Consider the following 23234-nt stretch of genomic DNA (forward strand, 5'->3'; position numbering starts at 1 on the left):
GTATTTTTTTTGTACATTAGATTAATTACAGTAAATAAATGAGGTCTCTGCTTCTTTTTTAAAATATCACAGTAATTAACTTCTTTAAAAATCTATTGTTAGAAAGTATCATGGGTTTTTCAGCTAGCTTTCAACTAGCGAAATGCTAGAAGTGCTCATAGTAAGACTAGTATAAGATGGTAAGACTAGATTTTAGTGAAGGATTGTACGTATGAAAAAATGATCACTTGGTACTAGACTCAGTGTTTTATAATGAACCCCCACCACACACGCACACACACACACACGCCTTTCTGCTGAAGAACCTGTGCTTTCTGCAGGTTTAGTTTTTAAAGCATGACGTTTACATTCACACCTACCTTGCATCGTGTCTGGCTGATGGTGCAAAGGTATTAGTGTAAGGAGGCTTTGAACTTCTCTGTCAAGCTTTGATTTAATTTTTTTCCCTCATTTTAATCAATACTCAGCTGTTTCTGCTTGTGGAACACAATCGACCCCTAACATGAAAGCGTCTGAGGGTGTGCACCACTATTCTCATTTTTTGGATTATTTTGTCTACTGCCTCTCACGTGATGGCCGGCTTCACCCTTCCCTCGAGGAAGGCTGTTCTGAACAACTATAAACACCATTCAACTTAAAGAGACGACCTTCTGACTTTTAGCTTTCCAAATACTAAAACATAGAAGATGTAACATTATGTATTAATATGCCCTTATGTTAAAAGCTGGCTATTTTCTGTGACATGCAGGACAGAGGTTGGAAATCAAAACCTTACACCAAAGCTAGAGAACCTCGAGAAGCAAGACAAAACGACAATTTTTCATTATTTTTTGACTGATATCGACTAAATTTCTGTGTCAAGCTACTTGTTTTTCCTCAGTGAAAATAGACAGGTTTTACAGCCCTGTGCACCAAATGTATCTGCTGACAAATCCTGCCTCGAAGCTGTGTTGGGCAAGAGAACATTGCAAGGAGATACTAGTAACACAACAAAACTGCAGTTTCGCTCCTGCCTACCTCTTTCCTTAATAAACAGTTCGAACAATAGGTATAGTGCAATACGTCTCTGAGGAGGTAACCCAAGACAGCTACTCCACAGAGCAAGATAACAGGCGAAAAAAGCCCAAAACAAAATAAAGAGCAAAAGGAGAGGCAGGCAGTGCTGCGCTGCAAGATTAGATGGGAGAAAGATAGAGTGGGTGGGCACTTTGTGAGAGAAGAATTCAGCTAATCTTCTGGGGAAGTTTCTCCCTTTTGTGTTGACAATCAGAGAGGTTTTTGTCAGAAAACCATAATCCTGTTGGTTAATTGGGAGCGTTTAAAGGCCCGGCTGAAAACAGGTGTATTTGTGTTTGGTGGGTCGACCCTCTGTCTGGAGTTTGTTATGAAGAAGGCTGACGTCAGCTGCACGAGGAGGAGAGACAAAGACATCAGTCGTCCTCGCCTAACACCGAATTCTGCTGCTATGTGAGGTTATTCCAGGAAACAACTGTGCAGAAATGCAAGTCACACCTCAAGCATGATCGCATCATAGTGAGAATATTTCAAAAAAGGACACTGTGATGTCATCTGCTGCTTGGCGCGCTCTTGGGTTGAAACTGTAAGGCTGTCTTCCTGTATAGACTTCGTGCCATAGGACACCAGTCTCAGAATAAGCCTCAAGTGGCCATTTGAGGAACTGCAGCTATTAGCTCCGGCGCTATAGTGATTTGAATTCAGATGTGAATTTTGTTCAAGTGCAGCAGAGGATGAATCCTAATCAGTCCATCTGCCATGTTTCTCGTCTTCCTTGAGCACTGAGTGACCCTAAGTGGCATTATTAAGGTGTGATGTCAGTGTGTGGAGGTTTTTGTGGTTGTACCCCCTGCCGGCGATGTCAGCCCCAGCTGTGTTCAGCTCGACGCGGTGCTAGCGAGCCTTCGCTGGAGGGGGTTGCAATTCATTCCCTCTGTCTTTTCTTACAATACTTTCTTTTTTGGCGGGAAAGCACCAAAGACGCTTCTTTGACCCAACTTGTGTTTCTTTGCGGCAGGGCCCGCCTCCAACCTCATACACCATGTCCACCCTGTCTTGATTGATTTTCAGTGCACATTTTGGAAGGGATTAAAGCCATCTGCAGCCTCTCGAGGAACAAAGGGTGCTACTCGCTCTCCACCCTTTAGCACTTCAGAGGGATAACATGGGCAGAAAAACATGCTCTTGCACTGCTATACACTTGTTCTCTATTTTGCTTTGACCTCTCAACCCACCCAAACTGCCTACTCTACGTTTTGTCTCCCAAATGTCGCTCCGCTCTGTGGACTTACCAGTTTTTCCAAAGTGCTCAGTGCAGAAAGATCGTGATTTAAAAAACACTGTTGCATGTTGCTGTAGAGGTTTTTCCATGCGTATATCAGCATGGCATGAAGTGAAGTTTCCTTTTGGAAATCACCTCTTCCAGCTGTTACGGGGTGTTATGGGAACAAGAAATTGTCAGCTGGGAATCTGGGAAGCCAAAATGTGGTCATAGAAGTCTACAAGGACTCATCCTCAGCTGGTGCCGAGCTGATGGAGAGGCAGCAGGAATCACAACCACCGAGTCAAACAAAGAGGTGGATGGACCAAGTTTTGTACGAGCTAATGTTCAGTTACCGTGAACTGTGGAACAACCATTTGCATCTGTGGGAAAATAAAGCACATTGAAATCCCTGGCTGTGTCTTCATCACTTCTTTGACCACCTAACGTGTGCAACAGTGTAACTCATCACCTCAGCTTATACACCAGATAAAAAATGTAACAGCCTTTGGGATAGAGGCCGAAGAGCTTCAGAGGTCATTTAAGAGCCTTCAGCGCCGTTTGGCACAAAGAGACTGAGGTTTGAGATCGCTGTCAAGTGTGTGTCAGAGCATCGCAACCACTGTTTTAGATCTACGACAGCACAACAACCAGCAGCTGTGGACCCAAGTTATGGAAAAGATTAGATGACGAACCCGTGAAAAGACAGCTCCAGCGAGGGAAAAAGGATCCAGATGAAGGATTAGTGTGAGAAGCCGCACTTAGAGATCTGGCAGCGAGCGTACCGAAAGTTTGTGTAAGAAACGCAGCTGATGATCTGGCAGTTACACAACCACAGAGAGAGAAGCAAAGCTGGTTTCAGCTCTAATAAATAGCCAAAAACAAAACAAAGAAACAAGAAAAAACTACGTTATAACGCCGAAAGCAGTGCTGTTGCATATATTTAGGCCTTATGTTGCGATTGTGTCAAAAATCCCCAGAATCATTTCACATTAGGAAAACTGCAAAACTACCTCCGGGTTTATTATTAAGTTTGATTCATCCTCAGATTTTTTTTTTAAAGCTGGATAACAGGAAGAGCTTGTGCTGAGCCTCAGCAGTGGGTGGGGTGTTCTGCTGTGCCGTGTTTGGGCGCACCTTTCCCCCCGTCTGCACTCTCATCTCTGGAGCTTTGTCTCCGGCCACTTCCCTCTAAAGTCCGCACCCTGGAACACTCTCCCACTGCTTTGGATTCTCCTTTCTTGAGTGCTTCCTGCTTTGCTAAGCTGAGCATTGAAGGAGTCGCTGCCATCAAAAGAGGATATTTGACGACAATCCCCAAAGTCTTATTGGGATTTTTTTTCTGTTTGTGTGCATTTAAACTGAGCAGTGTAACTGTGTTGTGTAACTGTGTCCTTTTAAGGGGTTCAACCTGGGGTCACAGACAAGTGACAACAATGCAGGAAATTGAGCTTTGTCAAAATGTCACATGATGTATAGGTAGGGAATATAATTTGAGTGCTCTTTGTTTTGGCTTATCAGCTCTGCAGCAGTAAGCTCAGATGGACTGAAGGGGAGGGGGCTGAGTATTTTTATGTGTGTGTGTGTGTGAAGAGCCTGGCAGCTCGAGGCCACCCAGCCAAAGGATGTTATAAAGGGGCACTGAGGCAGTAAATGGTCGGGGAGGCTGGAGGTTCACCCACATCAGCTCCTGAGACAGTGGCGCCAAACCTGTGCCTTTCTACGGGAGTGCAGCCAGACGTGGGAAGCATTCTTTTCAATTAAACTTAAGCACCAGGTTAATTCCCCCAGCTGCTCTTTTCCACATGGCTTTACAGCTCACAGTAAATCTGAGAGTTTTCTGGAGGTGTTTATGCAGCAGTGATCACAGTGATTCCTCATCTATCCATGTTCCAAGCAACTCGACCTCTGAGCAGAGTGGAAAACACATTGATTCGACTGTCTCCTCGTGCACACGCGGTCAGGATAAAGCAGGCGACTGTGTGGCACCTCAGCTCAGCCGGGCCTGCCGTGCCACTCCCTTAATGGCAATTTATTGCTTCCTGTCCTGAAAACGGGAGGCCGAAGACAACAGAATTCTTCTCGCTGTTTTTCGACCTTCCCTTCCCTTCCCTGTCCAAATACCCTCAGGGTCCCAAACAGTCCCTAAATCTCTCCACCCTTTCAGGCCCTCTCGCTCTCTTCGGCCACGCCATTTGTTCTGCGCTTTCAGGAATCTGATTCATGAGCACTTGGAGTGACTTATGTTCTGAGAAAAGGTAGCCACGGAAGAAGCCTTACATGCTCTAATGGAGGCTGACCAGTTTTAATGATTTGGTTCTAAGAGGATTAGGGAGCACGAAAAGCTCAGTAGAGTAAGAAAACCTTAAAAAGTTAAAGAAAAACACTCAAACACACACATCTGAAATCTGTTTTTTTAACAGAATATTTTAATAACACAGACAAACATAAAAATAATCCACAATACTGAGACAATACTTTTTTCATGCTTTTGTTTCTAGACTTTCTTATGAACATATTTACAATCACATTATATTCACATTTACACACAAAAATGGCAGTGTACGCATTAAAGGCATACCGTGTCAGCAGATTATGGTCATTTGGTACGAACCCCTCCTCCTTGGTGATATAGTGCACATCAGATCATTCTTTACAGAACTCATTTCACACATTAAATGCATATTTTATTGTTTTCTTGAGCTAACCTCGTCCAACCAGAGTAATGTCCTTCCAATGAGAGGTTTTTTACTTTTATCATCAGTGTATGAAGTTTGCTGATTATAAAGAGTCGAGTAGCATTTACTTTCCATCAGTATGTGAGAGCAGAAAGCAGAACGCGATAGGACAACAGTCAGATTTACATCTGCTTTGGCAAGACTCAAGCAGCTTTGCTCTTTACGTTTAAATACTCTTCAAAATCAAAGGCAGTCCAGTCAGCTGTAGTTTTGCAGAAATATTGCATGCACATTAAACACGTCTTATCTTACATGACTTATAAAGTTTGCGTCTCCTCACGGAAGCAGAAACGAATCTCAGACAGGCTACAATAGGAAGGTGCTCTCAGCACTATATCGAGCTGTGAAACCTGCTTGGGTAGCCATAGCTTTGTTACTGTTGTACGTGCTCGCATTTATCTGAACATATATTAAATTCTCAGTTGTTTCACTATGCTACATATAGTTGCTTTTTTTTTAAACATTTATTTGGTTTTCAGTGCTTGCAGCATCACACTTTCTAGATCATTCCCTTTCATTCAGTGCAAGTTGTTTTTAATGTTTCTCTTAGCGTGGACTTATATAATCTCCTTCATAAAACTAACACTGAAGACAAGTATCACATTGTCCTGTTATTATCTGATAAAAGACATTATGAATAGACCGCAGCAACACCTGTGTGGCGTACGCTCCACAGGATGTCAGCTGATAGCCTTGAGCTTTTTATAGAGCTTTTCTTTTTTTCCCTAAGTTTCAATGCGATGACTCTCAGTAGGCCTGAATTAATGGAAAGCTTTTTCATCATTACATCATTTTACTTTGACCATCTTTATGGCATCACTGCTTAAGCTTCGTTTCAGCCGTGTCCCCCCTCAGTGTCACGAAAACCACTGGGCTCTTTGCAACAAGTGACCGCGTATTGCACTGAAATGGTGTCTGAAAAGTCCATTTCACTCCTCAGGCCTTTGGGAAGGCTACGCGAGCCGACAGTCGCCCGTCTCGGCTTCTTCCCGAACGTGGAACAGGGCTGAGTTTGGCCTGGCGCTCAGCACAGCTTCCAATTTTGCGTAGCAGACGAGCTGAGTTTTTGTCTCAGTCTACGGGCAGCTCGCATGGTATCTGCTGGGCTGCTTTGGCTATGGTGTAAGCCCTCTGGAAGTCCTTGTAGCGCGGAGCGCAGCCCAGCCAGGCCTCGCCGAAGTGGACTCGGCCGGTGAAAAGGAAGCTCCCGGGTCCGGGTTTGACGCCACACTGGAGCAGAGTCCTGATCTCGCCCCGGCTGCTCAGGCGGCTGTTCCCGGTGAACAGTGTGTACTTCTGGCGAAACACGCGGGTGGCGCTGACCTTGATCACGGCCGCTCTTAAGTTCTCGTCCTCCTCCACTGACTTGATGTTGCCTCGCACCACTGCAAATTAGGAGGATATTCAGGTTAACATTAAAGCTCATTTCCAGAATAATTATCCAATGCATGTTTTAAGCCTTGGTTCAGAGTCTGCGAGCTACCAACAGATAAAAATCCTTAAGAAGTCCCTGACCTGCGTACTAATCAATGAACTTTTGTTCAGTCAGCTCTACTTCTCCTCAGCCCTTTACAGCTCAATCAGAGGCCTGCAGATTAGTCCACTACTCCTTCTCTAGGGGGGTGATGCTGGGGTTAGTCCACTATGGTGCCTGTGGGGGGGGGGGGGGGGGGGGGGGATTTGCTATTTCACCTTTAACCTTTCCTTTTTTTAAGGGAACATTTGGAGGCAACGTCTTTGAGCCAATCTCACGTCATTAAGATGCAGAGGTCTGGTTTGATGTATATGTAGTGACTTACCAAAATCACTGGTGCAAACAGCCATCAGAATCTCAGTGTTGTTGCAGGGTCTGCAGGCGTCTGGAGGGACAAAATAAAGAAAAGAAAGCTGGAGTCATTTGGTGACCTTAGACAAGACTCTCAACTCCTGAAAGAAACCTGTAGGCTAATGTGCTTGAAATCAGGCAGTGCATTTGCAGATCACATGCAGAGGAATGTGATCCAAACCATTAACTGTGCAAAAAAAAAACCCCAAAAAAACCCCAGCAACAAAGGGGAGAAAAACCTGTAACAAACAGCTGCTACTTTTCCAGTTGGCAGCGGAGGTCCAGAGGAGCTGTAAGGTGTGAGGCTCTCCTACCCCAGGCCAAATGAAACTTCCCCCCGTAAAGCCTTTCAGGGTGTCTGCAGTCACATCTCATCAAAGCCTAGACAGAGGCCAGGGAGAGGGGGGAGGACTTCAAAGAAGCCCGATCCAACTTCTTAGAAAATCCTGTACTTTTCTGTGGAGGCTTGACAGCTTTTATTGAGAACTAAAAAATACTTTAAAAAATAGTTTGGCGCCTTACTAAGACACTAAGATTCATAGCGGGATTTACTGATCAGGCCCAGAAAAGCTTCAGACCAAAACTGTTTGCACTGATTCAACTGTGGAAAAAAAAAAAGTTCTGGCATTTTTTTAAAAGTTCTCCTTGTGGTTCTTTGGAAAACCTCTTGATAAATGAGATTCCTTCCTCTCCAGTCCACAGCACCCCCCACTTCCAAACCTAATCAGTGTGTGCCCGTGTGAGTGTGTGTGTGGAGGGGGGGAGGGGGGGGGGGTAAACTCCTACAGACAAGAGGCAACTCAACAAAAGAGGGGAGCATCTCAGCTGGGCAGAGGCCTCCCTGTTGCCTAGACAACGGCAGTAATCCCAGAATACTCATGCGCCAGCCATTCAAAGGGCTCTGGACTCTGGAGAAAGCCCCACATACTGGGCTTTTGTACCCCTCCTCCCCACTTCACCGCTCCCCTTCTCCTACTTCAAACCCTTTGGGGGAAAAGTTTGGCCACTTCCTTCTCTCTGCACGGCCGTGGAAAGTCCATGCAGACCGCAGAGGCCTGTTCCCAGTTATGAATCATCCTCAAAGAGGATTTTATGGGGTAATAATATCGTCAGTGGTGAATCACAAACTCGCATCTGCCAATTTTACAGAAAGGAAACAAAAGACCTTTTACAGATTTAAGAACTGCATGCAGCTAAAGTACTATTTTGGACAAACCTGTGAACTTTAAGGTGTTACGCAGCCACTCATGGAGGAAATGTTGATTCATAAACACAAATAATATGAAGAAAGGTTCAAGCTTAAGCAAGACCCTCTTCAGCACCAACACGGCAGACCTCGTGCAACCTGCTCTCACCTACTCACCTTCAGTGCTAATAGGGTGGGAGTCCAGGGACAGGCGAGCTGTCCAGTCCCCTCTCAGCTCGTAGCGAAATGAGGCGATCCTCCTGCTGATGTCCTGATGCGGTGTAGCCTGCAGGAAGAGGGCCACCCTCTCCCCAGGCAGGCGGCTGAAGCAGCGCACCCTCGGCGGGGGGGAGGATTCCAGGCGGTCTCCTACCAGGAGCTCGAGGACCCCATCTCTCTCCAGGTAGAGCTGGGCTCCGTGGAACTCCTCAGAGGGCTTGACGCAGGCAGTGATGAGCCCAGAGCTGCTGCCGCTGGGGCCCACCACCATGGAGGGCAGGCGCGGAGACAGGGTGAGGCGCAGGGCTCCTTTGGGATAAAGCCAGTCCAGTGTGCCCTCGGAGCAGTGGAGAGAGATCTGCTCCACGCTGCCCTGCTGCTGGGACAAACCGCTGTGAGCAGGAGGAAAAGGGAGAGGAGACAAGGTTAAATAAAGTTTTTTTTATGAAGTTTGTTCAGGCCAAACTTTCCTGAAACATCTGCACACAGCTGCAGGATGGAGGGAGAGGGGATTAAATGTGATCACTGCACATCAGCAATAAAAGTTTGATGTCTGGTGAATAAATGTCATTAAAAGTCAACTTTAGTTTCAGACAAGGCGCTGCCTACTGGCAGATCTGCAGAGATGATGACCCTGAGTGGCATCTACACTCAACTGTAGTGTTTAGAATTTATAAATATATGTAAAAAAAATTATATATATATATTGAATACTGAAAACATGTCTGTAGTAAAGAGCAGCCTCCAACAGCTGCACATGTGTATATTTTCTCCATGCATGTGATTTAATCTTTCAGTCTCCTGCCCGTCTGACCCTGCGTGCCTCCCGCAGACACCCCAGAGGCGCAATCGCAGCAGAGCCCCGCAAACATTTAAACTGCACCGCAGTGACAAGTCTCGACTTGTCGCATTCACTCAAACACCGACCACACGAACAGGAGGCACCTGTAAGCGTCTCTGAGCGGTCATTTTTAAATCCTCTTTTCCATCATGCCCAGTGAACACACACTCACACACACCACAGATCAAATGTGAAATACTTGCCTGCCTCTCCAGCTGCATTGGTCTTCGGAATAGTTTGAAAGGCTCACGTGGAAAAGGCAAAAAAGTAAAATCCACACTGCGTAAATCCAAACCCCAAAGCCGGGCATGTTGGATGGATGATGCAAAGTAAGGTGGAGGGGGAAAAAAGGATTATTCCAAACTGCCGATGTCCTAAATCTCAGTGAGTAAAAAAAAGTCTATAAAACAAATAATAATCTACCTCTGATAACCTCCATAACTTTGTACCCTCTTATCCTGATGCGTATAAGAGAATACAGCTTCTGCACTCTCCGGGGCCGATGTGAGCGTGGAGGTGCGGAGCTCTGAACTTATCCCCCCTCAGGAAAACTTCACGGACCAATCAGAATGCAGCGACAGAAACTTTAAACCACTCGCCCAGCAGAGGGGGCAGGGAGGGAGGTCTGACCCTGAGAGTGAGTAACTGTATGCAAGGATGGAACCGAGTAACAATTCACTATTGTGTCTGCATACAAGATACAAACGAACTGGCCTGAGTGAGGAGTGAGTGTACAGAAAGTACTGCAGTTTAAAAACACCCCACCCCTCCTCCTCCACACACGACTGAGAAGTTTTATGACCTCCATTAGTTTCACTTCATCCTACATCGTCACTTCTGCTTGTACTTAATATTTAATATTCTAAATATATATATATACATATGAATAAAGTAAGTTTTTAGTGTATGTGTAGCTCAGAACAATGCTCTTACTTTTAAAGAAAGCTCTGCAGTTTTATTTCTCGGCCGAAGAACAGACACAACTCATGCGAAGTAAAAGTCGGCGGATGGATACAAATATCGATCATACCAAAGCTGGTTTTGTGTTAAATTTTCTTTTTTGGAAAAGAAAAACTATACCTCAAACATGCACCATTAACCTTTTGTGTTGACTGCAGTGCCTATTTTATTTATAGCTTATAGCACATTTAAACAGCAGAAGAAGAAGTGACCCCAAATCTTTAGCGACATGCGTATTTACACAAAACCCAGTTTCAAACTGCACGGAAAGCTGAAAGGTGTGTTTTGTTGTGTTAACTAATTATTGTAAATTTAAAAAAATCACAGGGGTCATTAAAATGTGTTTGAATTTGAAAATTAATGATGATTTATAGATTAGAAGTATCGGTATACTGGCCCTGTTTTTACTTGGCACAGCACTGACTTTAAGGTCAAATATTTAAACGAGGCGGGATAAAAACTTGGCTAAAAGAAACATAGAAATAACGACTACTTTGTGAACGAGTTGAAAAGCTTGGTTTTGTGCAAAAAAAAAGAAAGAAAAATCCCACTTTGTGGTGAAGCCATGGTTGTAAGATTTAAGCAAACACAGAACATGTTTATTCAAAGTTATAATTAAGTATATTTGTCTACTAAAAGCTTTTCAGTGCTCTGATTTATATTGTAGTTCAACCCTGCCCTGGCCCACTTCAAAGACCTCTAAATGTGCAGCCAATATGTAACACCTACTATTATAGAAGTAAATATCAGTTCAAACAGGGCAAAAGGGCAGACGTGCAGAGTAGTTCAATAACGCTGCCCCCATTTTCACACATATATGATGGTGATGAAGATCTAGCCACCTCTGCTGGTTGTGCCCTCTGCCCTCACCGCCCCCCCGCCGTGCTTCTCTTTCATGTCGCGGTACTTATAACCAAATCAAATATTCTTTTGTGCCAGTGCTGCCATCCATCTCCCTGAGCGAGTAGCTTTCTGTGGAAGTGCATGCATTCTTGCGCCCCTGTGTGTGTCTGTGTGCGTGTGTGCGCGTGTGATAAATGTCTAGACCCCTCCGATGGAGTTATGACAAGGCCTCAGAGCAACACAAAGGCACATGTGCAGAAATCCAGCTGCTTTATTGTCTGTGGCAGGACGGAGCTTTGCTGTCTGTCGGGCATTTCAAAGGAGCAGAGTTTAAAGCACAAAGCGATGGTGGTGGTGAGCTGGTGAAAGACACATGAATATATTTAGTACCTAAACTTCAAACTTCAAAGACGTGCCACTGCATCCACGTGTGCACAGTCAGGTTTGCACACTTCCACATGTACATGTCTGTTAAAACAAAAGCTACACACACGCCTCGTGACCTTGTTATGACCTCAGCTGGAGTTACATCCAGCCTGAATCACATTCAGCGCTTTTATGTGATGTGGCTATATGTGGTTTTCTTTTTTTCTTTTTTGATGTGCAGCACTAAAATAAAACCAACAGCGTGAAATAACTCGAGCTGTGTCCAAAGCTAAGATTTTGGCCTTTTGATTTTCATTCTGTCTCCATCACATATTTTTAAAGTAAGCACTTAACCTGTGCGGCAAAGATGTGGCATTACTCGGCACGCCGATTTCACAGGACCCTTGTGTTTGACGCACACAGCGAAAGAACAACAAATTACATAAGCTGCAATCAAACCGTGTGAGCGAGTTACGATTAAAGGTCACGTTGTGTACGTGAACCGACCGACCTGGTTGCTTCCGTCCTGCATCCAGAACAATGCCATCTTTGACTGTAATGAAACACTGCCTGTTTGTCCTCATACTTTAACCACTGAACCAGATTCCCGCAATGGTTCCTCTCCCTTCTCTCCCTCTCTCTGTGCTTCTGCTGCTGCGTTCTCACCAGCATGCCAATGTGAATGTCTTCAAACAGTGCTGTTGTATAGATACGAGACTTTGCGTGCATGTGTTAGTCCTGTGTCTGTTTGCTTGGTAATCCTGTACTCCTCTGTAAGGGGGGACTTCCCAAACACAGAGAGGATGTAGTGGCAGTGTGGTGTTAGTGGTATTTACGGGGCCTTGACATTCTGTAACTTTCTCTCACTGTCTCTTCTCGCTGCTACGGACATAATGACAGGGGTTTAAAAAAGAAGAAGTGAGCAAGAACCACGTAGATGATGTCATATTGGGATTCTAGTGTGAAAAAAAGGGGCCTACAGATTTACAATAGGAGGAAAGTGAGTGTAAAGTATGGATAAAGCCTGTATAAAAGCAGAAAGACACACAGCTTAATCGACATCTTACAAATTTATACAGCTTTATCACCACTTTCAACTCGTTTTGATGACTTTGATCATATTGGAGCACCACAAGAACCCTGAGCTTTGGACGTTGGTGGTAAAAGAGAGTGATCACAATAACGTTGTTCAAGTTTGGCGTAGCGGCAGTAGTCTCTGAAAAAGACTTGATATGAGTCGAAAAGTTAAAGCGTCCTTGTTCCCAGACTATTCTGCAGCTTCCCATGGCACCTTGGTTCTAATCTGGTTGATCTGAAATCATTGCTGTTTGTTTTCCTGCACAGCGCCTGCTGGTAATGAGATCTAAGACCTTGTCAGGATGCTCTGATAATAAGCCTACGCTAAGGGAGGCAGTACAAATATGCCCCTCTCTCCACAGGATTGTGCTGTGTGCTGTGTTTTGCCTGGAAAATTTGTTAGGTTAGTCATGGGAAACGGTTTTAACATAACTTATAGTCTGGGACACACGCTGAGAAAAACCTTGAGACGCCAAATGTCCAAATGGATGGTGGATGGAAACGTCAAGGTTACATTGTAATGAGGGAAAAGGAGAAGGAAGAGGTGAAGAGCAGCTAAAAAAAAGTGGGGTCATGGTAGCCAAAGAGTACAAGAATCAATTTATAATAAAGCGAGCTTGTCCCGAGCTAGTCCCAAGCTAGTCCCACTGATATATTATAAGCACAGTATTGAAATAGATGCTCTAGCACCAACCATCACAGAAATCACTCTTTTCACTGGTTGTGTCTCGCTGAGGAACTCCTCCACCATATTTGACACCAGTCCCACGGACAAGTCCAGGGCCAATCTCTTTGGTATCTGTCTATCTTCTCCATCCTGGTGCTTGCAACACTTGTGTACATGTTCTGTGACTCCTCTTCCATGACTGCCCACACCTCCCGTCTTTATGCAGTGTGAGCAGGTGTGGAGATTTTCTTTGATTAAGGTGTGGGTAGGAAGCCAAAAACCCCCCAAAAAACCAAATCTATGGAGCTTGAATGTCAATATTTGGTATGAACACCTTTACTTTTCTTTACAGCCTCAATTTGCTTCTTTTCTTGTAGTTCTTCAGTCTTTTTGAAGGACATTTAAAGCTCTTCTTAGGATGTTTGCTGCCTTTTGATCTGCTTTCTGTCAAGATGATCCCACACAGTTCTGGAATCTGGGGATGCCAATCCATGACTGATAGTGCTCCACTGTGTGTTTTTCTATCCATCACTGTCATGCTGAAAAATGAAGCTGTTACTAATCAAACACAAAATCTGACCGAACGTTTCTGCAATGATGTTTCCATCAGGACGTGACATGACTCAGTGAGAGGACTCATTATAGTGGCGTTTCCCCACTTCTCTATGCAGGTGACGGGCTCCTGTTCTGGAGTCGGAGTCGAATTGCGGCCCGAGGCTGTGAGAAAAGCCATCGCTCGGAGCTCAGAAAAAACTCGTGCTGATTTTTTAACCGTCCGGGCCCTCATGAGAGCCGCATGTGAAAACTGACACCTGCTCTCTCATTGCACTTTCTCAGGATCCTGATTGTGTGTGTGTTTGTTTGTATGACAGTAAATTTCTCATTGTGCCTCTCATGTTGGTTGCATAGTGTGTGTGCGTGCTTGTGTGTTAGTGTAAAGCCCAGTGGGAAACAGAATACAAGAGGATCCTACACCACATAAACAAAGTCAGGCAGGGCTGATAGCAAACGCAGCTGGAAACGCACAGAGGCGCCCTGAGAACGCTCTCTAATGCTTCCCTAAACATGTAATAGATCACTTAGCTCCACTGTCACAATCCTCTCGTACTCTGTGTGCTTTAACGTTCTCTGTTGGGATCTCACATAACGTTTACATTAAGATAAGTATTGATATCATTTAATACTGAAACACGTAATGTTTCAGAAATATGATTTTCCCTCTCCGCAGAAAGCTCTCACCTAAGAACTCCTTTTGATTCCCTCTTTCTTTTGTGACCAACGCACCCGACCCCCATGCTTTTATTTTAGCTTAAATACGCTTTTTAAAAAATCAGATGTATCACTGTCATCCATGTTTGTGTCTCTTTAAGGCACTTTCTGCAAATTCATTTTTTAAGTGCTTTTAAGATGTTTCCTTTTTTTCAGCAACTCCAAATATAACCTAATTATAGTGTCTGAGGTCAAAGGTCACAGCTGGGGCCCCTGGGGGACATTTCATTAGCAAAATGGAGGGAAGAAGCTGCTGCTGTCTAAAAGGGACGTCTCCCTCTATTGTGCCGAAATTTGAATTTTAGCTTTTGTTTCCTTTTTTTCAAATGAGTATTTTTTTAAGCAATGAGTAAACACTTACAAATAAATGCATTTAAATGGGTTCTTTTTTTTTTTTTCTTTTTTTTTCTTTTATTAATTTTTGATGCCAAATTTGCTAGTCATTATTACAGGTTTCTGAACATCCCGCTTTATATGTACCTTAAAATTATCTATAAGTAGAAATAATCTGAGTATCATGAGCTGGAACGTCAAGGGCCTCAATAATCCCATTAAGAAAAACAAAATATTGTCCTTTATAAAATCTAAGAAGTGTGACATTGCATTTGTTCAAGAGACCCACCTGTTGCCTCAAGATTCTCAGACACTATGCGTGGGTTGGGTGGGATATGTAGGGGCAGCCAGTGGTACTAGTAAAAGCAGAGGAGTGGCCACTTTGATTGGTAAACATTTACAGTTTAAATGTATCCAAAAGAGTAAGGATGACGCTGGGAGAAGGATGTTAATGTTGTGTGAAGTTCAAGGGAAGGCGGTCATCTTAGCTAATGTATATGCTCCTAATGTAGATGATCCATCCTTTATTGGACAATTAGAGAAAAAAATATCTGACATGGGGGATTACCCTATTATTATGGGAGGGGATTTTAATGAGGTTATGGACCCAGTACTGGATCGGAGTTCCAGATCAGTCTATGCTTCTAGGGCTCATAGGGCCCTAAAAGGGCTGACTGAAGCGTGTGGCCTCATAGATGTGTGGAGGTTACAAAACCCCTCTGGAAGGGACTATACTTTTTTCTCCCCCCCTCACCACTCCTTCTCAAGGATAGATTTTTTTTTGGTATCCCAATCACTAATGCCTGCTGTTGTATCGAGTAATATTGGTACCATAATCCTCTCAGATCATAGCCCTGTTTATCTCCTCATGCTACTATCTAATGATACAGCTAGGACGCCTAGATGGAGACTTAATTCGACCCTTCTATTAGATGCAGCATTCAGAGAGTCTCTTCTATTACAAATCAATCTGTATATAGAGACGAATGTCCCTACTGCCCCTTCAGCAGGAGTAGCATGGGAAGCACTGAAAGCTTTCCTGAGAGGCTATATAATACAGCATGCCTCATTTAAAAAGAGGGAAAATATTACTAAACTTCAAAATCTAGAACGTCAAATTAAACTTGCTGATTTAAAATTTAAAAATGATCGTTCTTCATTGAATTTGAATGAATTGACCAAGTTAAAATATGAATTTAATGCAATACTGTCACAAAAAGCTGAATTTTCTCTATTTCGTGCTAGACAAAAACACTTCGAGGAAGGGGATAAGGCCGGAAGGCTCTTAGCGAGATATATTAAACAGAGAGAGACTATGGCTATGATCTCAGCTGTTAAAGATAATAATGGACGTCTTTTCTTTAAACCTAAAGAAATTAATACAATATTTAGTAACTTTTATAAAGATCTTTATAGCTCGGAATCAAGCATTTCAGAGAGTGATATAAAGAAATTTTTGTTATCTTTAAATCTTCCTAGGGTGACAATGGATCAACTGAAATATTTGGACGCTCCTATTACCGTTGAAGAAATAGTGGGAGTTATTAAACACTTGCCCTCTTGATAAAGCACCAGGCCTGGATGGATATACGGCTGAATTTTATAAATCCTTTCCAGAAGATCTTGCGCCACTGCTTTTAAACACTTATAACGAATCTTTTCAAGAGGGTAGGCTCCCACCTTCACTATCTGAAGCCATCATTACACTTATCCTAAAGAAGGATAAGGACCCCACTGACTGTAAAAGCTACAGACCGATAAGTCTGACCTCCTATGATAGTAAGATTTTATCTAAAATTCTGGCTAATCGATTAAACTGGGTAATAACCTCTCTCGTACATGTAGATCAAGTTGGTTTCATAAGCTCACGCTCTTCAGCTGATAATATTAGGAGGTTAATTGATATTATGTGGGCGGTTCAGGACAGCCATTCTCCCATAGCTGCGATTTCGCTGGATGCCGAAAAGGCATTCAACAGAGTCGAATGGAGATATTTATTCGCTACTTTAGAGTGTTTCGGTTTCACCAAAAGCTTTATTAATTGGATTCAGCTTATATATGTACACCCCAAGGCATCAGTACTCACAAATGGAATAATAGGGCCTTCTTTTGAACTAGATAGAGGAACCAGGCAGGGGGATCCCCTCTCTCCACTTCTTTTTGCTCTGGCCCTTGAGCCGTTGGCAGTGGCTATTCGTAGAGAGCCCAATTTTCCAGGTGTCAGTATAGGGAGAGACTGTCATAAACTGATGTTGTACGCCGATGACATTTTGCTTTTTATATCAGACCCAGAAAAGTCTTTAAACTCCTTGCAGGCAATAATAAATACGTTTTCAGCTATTTCTGGTTATAAGGTGAATTGGACCAAATCAAAGGCCCTTCCGTTAACTAGTTATTGTCCTAGGTCACTTTTTCAAACCGGTATGTTTTCCTGGCCACAGAAGGGCATTAAGTATTTAGGCATCACCTTCCCGCCTCATTTGTCAGACCTGATAAAGATAAATTTTGAACCTTTACTCAGCGATATGAAAATTAATATTGATCGTTGGTCTCAGATGTATCTCTCAATGTGGGGAAAGGTAAACGTAATCAAAATGGTATGTACACCTAAGTTCAATTATTTGTTGCAGGCTCTACCAATCCATGTTCCTTTGAAATACACCAAACAGTTTGACCAGCTCTGTAAGTCATTTATATGGAATAATAAAAAGCCTAGATTGAATCTGAGAAAACTGCAGAAACCAGTGGACAGAGGTGGGTTAGGGATGCCTAATCTACTTTTATATCATTATGCTTTTTCTCTTCGGCATTTGGCACATTGGTTCTTACCCCCTGAGAAAGCGCCTCCTTGGTTTTCCATTGAAAGTACTGCTTCCTCGCCATTTACACCATTATATAGCTTTTTTTTTTTTGGGGGGGGGGGGGGGGGGGTGGAAATATGCATTGATGCTCAATTTGTTCTGTTGTTGTTACTGGGAATGTCCATTCTGCTATTTTTTGGGTGTTTTTTTTTTTTTTTTTTGGGGGGGGGGGGGGGGGGTGTCTGGGTTTTTTTTGTGTATATTAAAATCTAATAAAGTTTGAGTCATAAAAAAATAAATGGGTTCTTTGCTATAATTTTATAGTACTTGAATTACATGTTACCATTTTTTGCTACTTAATCCTTCTCATCTCTTACATTTCTAGAGGAAATATTCTTCTTTGTGCTACACTGGACATCTAAAGTTACTACTGTTGCGACCTGTGGGCTTTAAATTGTGTGAGATGGTCATTATGGGAATTTTTCCGCCTCCACCTGTATTTCCATGTTCTTAAATGGATCCAGATACTGGTCTAGAGTGCTGATTAAAGCAGTAAAGGCTTCATAATGATACCAGTACCATCCGGTGTTATCTAATAATAACTTTGTTTTCCATAACCATCATAAATGTTTCCAGACATTCGGTTTCACTGCTATTAGATAGCCTTTGTGCACCGCTGGGACAAAACCACCAGCCTATCATTAATTTATTTTATTCATTTAAATGAAATGACAGCTGATTTGCCTGGTTTCATTTCAAGGGGATGGAAACAACATATGCCAGCTATAAATATGTGGACCTGCTGTGGTGAGTTATTGTGAATGAGGGAATAGCTGAAAGTGGTTTTTAGTGTCTTGTCCCTCCCAGCTCCTTCAAAGTGTTAACCTGTAAAAGTGTCAGGGTGATAAAGAGTGATTATCCTTAAAGCCTGATAAAGATTCCACCTCTATCCTTCCAAGCAGGTCAGATCCAGCTGCTTATCTTAGTGTAAATACATGACGATAGTGTCATTGGACTGAGAGTGATTTAAACAGGCAGAGCATCACTGCTGCGGCCAGCCTCGATGGCCTTTGTGTAGATTCTCACATTCTTTAGTGCTCAAACGAACACGAGGGAATAGCTGAGCTTGGGGGTAAACAGATTCCTCTTTAAAGTGGTTTTTAACACAACGTCGCCGCTGTTAACTCTTTTCTTCTTTCTTTTTACTCTTTTGATTGTAAGCAGCAGGGAGGGAAGAAAAAGGGCCAAATAAAAACACATCATAGCCACCGAGGAATCCAACAGGAAGTTTCCTGTGGTACGTGAGGTTTGGTGGTAATTTTAGACTACAAAGCTTTTGGAGACAGCGCCACAGCTTTTGATTGTAGCCAGATTAAAGCGAACTCCTTTACAAATACTACATTCCTTCATTAGATCACAGTGTGTGGGTGGGTGAGCTCGTCTTGATTGTTTGGCATTTATTGGCCAAATCAGGTCTGCAAATGGTTTGCTTTGCCTGTTTTTTGGAGGGAAACCCATGTTAGTTGTTAGCTTTTAGAGCACAGCATCTTCAGCCTCTTTCACTTTACGTTTATGACTCTCATTAGCTGCAATTACCAGTGCATCTCCCAATCCCATTCTTTGTAGTCCAGATGACAGTATTGTTATCAGCGGCCCAGTGGCGCTATAATAGCGCATCAGGCCAGGATGTGTTTGATGGGCAGTGTGTTTGCTGGAGCCCAGCTGGGGGTCAGACAGGGCAACCCCGCTGTCGGTGTTAGCGTGCCGATTCTCTACCCCCCACACTTCTTCTAATTGGCCGAATAAGTTTGGAGGGAAAACTTAGGAAGAAGCAGGATCCCTCCAAAATTCACAATACGTGTAGTGTTTTACATATGTCCACGGGAAAGACAGATGTTGTCCCACTTGGCCACATCCACATTTGAATACCTTTATTTGGATACAATGGGGGGAATATACAAAGGGGCTATGTTTTGGCGGTCAAGGCAGATGCATAGCAGTCGAGAAGAGTCCACGCTCCGAGTGGTGGGGATTGCTTTCACAGGAAATATGCACTTTTAGATTTTCAGATTTTTTGCACCACCAGGTATTACATAGATACAACGTTGTCAGTAGATCGCAGGACAAGTTCCTAATTTTGAAAATGGGCTATATTCCAACATAAGACATGTATTTTTGTGTCCTTACATTAAGGAAAGTCATGGAAATACACTTTATAAACTACTTTAATATTAATATTAATATTTAATATTAAGGAAATAATATGTTTTAAAGTTTCTATAAGTAGTTAGCTCAGTAGTTAAGTAGTTAGTTAGCTTACCTTAGTTAGCCTAGCATAAATTCCAGAAAAAAAAGGAAAGTCTACTCTTTTTAAAGACATGAAACTAACACTCAGTACCTCTGAATCTTTTTAAACCTACCATAATCTGTATAAAGATCAAAGTATAAAAAATGATTAATTCAGCAGGAGTTTCTAGACTGTAGGCTAAGCTAAGCTAATTGGCTGCTGGCTCCAGTATAATTAGGGGAGGGTCATTCTTCTTTTCAAACTCTTGCCTCTGAAGCAATTAAGCATAGTCGAACTGTTCCTTTAATGGAACTCACAGACTATATGTGCGTCACCAACAAAGAAATGGCAACAAATATTGTCTTTACACCCCAGAATATCTCACTCTGCTTCAGTTTTATGCGATATTACGCATCAAAAGTCCCCGCTGTATCACTCTCAGCTCACTTTTACACAATCACAAGGTCTCAGGATATTTGAGCAGATCAGAAACACGTGTAAAAGGCTGAAAACGTCCAAACAAAAGAACTGAATGGTCAGGTTTTTTTTCTTTCTGCTGCTTGGCTGTACTTCAGCACCTCCTCCTCCTCTTCCTCCTCCCCTGCACTCCGTCCACTTCTGAATTGAGTTCGGTCAGCCCGGGTCATCCTTGGCTGGGCAGATTATAATTAGTCTGCCTGCACGCATACAGAGACACATACAGACTTTAAACTTTAAACCCCCTCTTACAATGGCCCTCTCAGACAATAGACACATGCCAGTACCACAACCCCCTCGGCTATCTCTCCGTGCACAAAAACGCCACGGTTACCCTAAAAAACCCTCCACCATCAGTGCTCGGCAGAAAAAGGCAAAGAGATGTGACAAGATTACATTTTCGTCTATCACATTTGACCTTGTAGCACTAAAAATAATGAAGAATTTAACAGGTGCTAAATCTCAGCTGTGAAATGTTGCCATCACCTCGATGTCTTAAGTTTCAAGTGATAAAGTTGATTAGGTGTCACGGTTTCAAAGCTGGGATGCTGTGAAGTTTGCACCCAAAGATTGTTTATTGAGCTTTACGTTCAATCAGCACAGATTATAATGATCTGAGGTCGCTGCTGTCTGCTTTTCCCCAGTGTTATCGAAATCCCGCTGCACGCACTGTGACATGCTGTGGTTTTATTGTGCATTAAAATGTGATTATTCACTCTGAGAAAAACATCAGAGGATGGCAGGTGACAGTAAAAGTGACCGCATCAAGTAACCGTAATTCTAAAAGAATGAAATTAAGTGATTTACGGATCAGTCGTCCAGCCTTAGAAGTAACTTGAGAATCTTCGCATTTCAGCCCCCAGGTGACAATTAAAATCTCTGAAAAGAGCCTCAGTAGGGGCATAACTGTGCACCGAATCAGCATCCAGAGTTTCCTTTATCTCTCACCATCTTTCATCAACTCCATTCAGACTCCTCGGTGACCTGCAGCTCGTCCCCCGAGTCCCTTTTGATCTAATTTTTTAAAAATGCCATTGCACATGGCCCTGCCCTCCCCTTTGCTCTCTCAGCACCTGCGCTACAGTGTCCTCCAACTCATCAATGAACCTGCCTTTCAACGATGTATACATCTGTTGCAAATGAGCTTGCCTTTGTTGAGGGGAGGAAGCCCTTGAGGGAACCGCCAAAAACAAAGTTTGGTGTCTCCCCGGCTCCAGTAAACCCCGACATCCCCCCTCCACGTCTCTCTCACATACACGCACACCTCTTACTTCAGGGGTATCATATCACCAGCCCCTCGGGGTATAGCTGTGCGCAGGCCTCGGATGTTCTCGTGGTAACAGGTGTATTTGAATGTATACAACAGGTGGCAGAAGGGTTCAGTTTTTTAGCTTTAACACAGTTTTTTCTTGGTTTTATTTTTTTAAAAAGTCTATTTTTATGTCAAATATTGGACATAATGAACAATATGTTTACACTTCATACAAGAAGATGGGATCTTTGCAGGATATTATGAATTCCACAAAGCATAGCTAAGGCGATAAATATTTATCTCACAGCTCCAAGTGGTTATTTGCCTGACCCGCCACTGATGAACAGTGGAAGCTGATGGAGGGGAGGGGAACGACCGAAGACAAAACTGAGTCTGTCCTCTCACTGAGTGACTCCTCAATAGACATGGTTTCTTTCTGCAGTCAACTGTGCAGGGCAGATAAGTGAGAAAGCAAAGAAGGGATCGAGAAGAGGAAGCGGGAACTTGCTGAATAATTAGAAGCGTGAAGTATGGTCCTGAACTGCCTGACACATTCATGCGTGCACGCATATGCATGAGCTCACACACTCACTCATACTATTCCTCTTTATGCCACGAACGCACCCACACACACAAACACGCACACTTATATACGCACTAAAACACACATTCATACTTGGTCCCAACTGAAGGATTTGGGCCCTATCTGCACATGTATGCGGGTTAATCAGGGGCTCTTAACAGACAGAAAGCAAAGGGTCACTCGGGGTGAGGTGTTTGTGATGGAAATTTGGACGGCAGGCGTAGGAAAACAAAGCTAGAGACAAGACGCCCCAGAGACGACATACTTTACACATGAGATAACACACAGTGAGAAGTTACAAAAAAACCCCAAATCTTCCCTTAAAATACGATCACAAAGGCTTTTTCATTCATTCTACTGATAAGCATCGCTGCAGTGGTGCTTATCAGTCAATCATTGACTGCAAAGCATCTCATCGGGTTATAAATATCTTACATTGGAATCCACACGGACAATTTTGGTGTGGCCTCCACGGCTCAATATATGACTATGAAACCAGGTTAGTTGCTCCCCAGGTTGCCACAGTAATTGCCACAAACTTTGCTGACTCCAGGATCTGTGCCGAAGCTACGATGTTGGCCTGCTCATTCCTTCACATAAAGGCCACGTCTCGCCTTCGCTCGGTATAGATGGTGCATTGATTGGGGACGACCAGTCCAAGGCTGAGAAATTCCACAAAGATGGGATTTAATGGCCCTTCGATTGAGCAGTTCTGAAAAGGTAACCTCTGACCCTACCCAGCCTTAACCCCCAGCATCTCCGCCCATCCTCCAGGGTCCAGTGCTTGTCATCGGTCATTTGTCAAACTCCTCGCACTGATCTGATTACCGTCCAATTTAGGATCTGCCGACTACACACTTCTAGGATCAAGACAAGCTGCTTTTCAGCAACTTTACATGACAACAAATAGCTGGATTGTTATGGGAAGACTAAAGAGACGAGTATTTGTTCTATTCACACAGAAAACTTTAGATAGAGGCCAAACTCGGTGTCTGCTAATGGCCATGCATTCTTCATCTAATGAAGAACTGATAGGCAGTTTGTATTAACCTGGTTAAGAATGGAAAGTATTGTTACCACAGGTTAACAGAGAAAAGATGGATTATGTAAAAGATAGAGGGGGAAAACAAATCAGCCACTTAAAGAATAATCCAGAGTTTCTCACACTTATTCCATCCAAATCTAATGATTAACAGCTGACACAGGAACATGTTGTGTGTTCATCATTCAGCTAT

At 43.2% G+C, this 23234-nt stretch overlaps 1 protein-coding gene across 1 annotated transcript; it reads right to left on the bottom strand.

Moving 5' to 3' along the window:
* Window positions 1-4675: 4675 nt before the first annotated feature.
* Window positions 4676-10291, bottom strand: metrn (meteorin, glial cell differentiation regulator). Its single transcript, XM_082544516.1, has 4 exons — window positions 9288-10291; window positions 8202-8635; window positions 6813-6872; window positions 4676-6398 (listed from the first exon to the last, which is right to left on the bottom strand). Exons 1-4 carry the CDS (start codon window positions 9392-9394, stop codon window positions 6085-6087), a joined length of 915 nt encoding a protein of 304 aa, XP_082400642.1. The 5' UTR covers window positions 9395-10291; the 3' UTR covers window positions 4676-6084.
* Window positions 10292-23234: the final 12943 nt, after the last annotated feature.

The sequence above is a fragment of the Aulonocara stuartgranti genome (assembly GCF_965226115.1).
Source record: "Aulonocara stuartgranti genome assembly, chromosome: 8".
NCBI lineage: Eukaryota > Metazoa > Chordata > Actinopteri > Cichliformes > Cichlidae > Aulonocara > Aulonocara stuartgranti.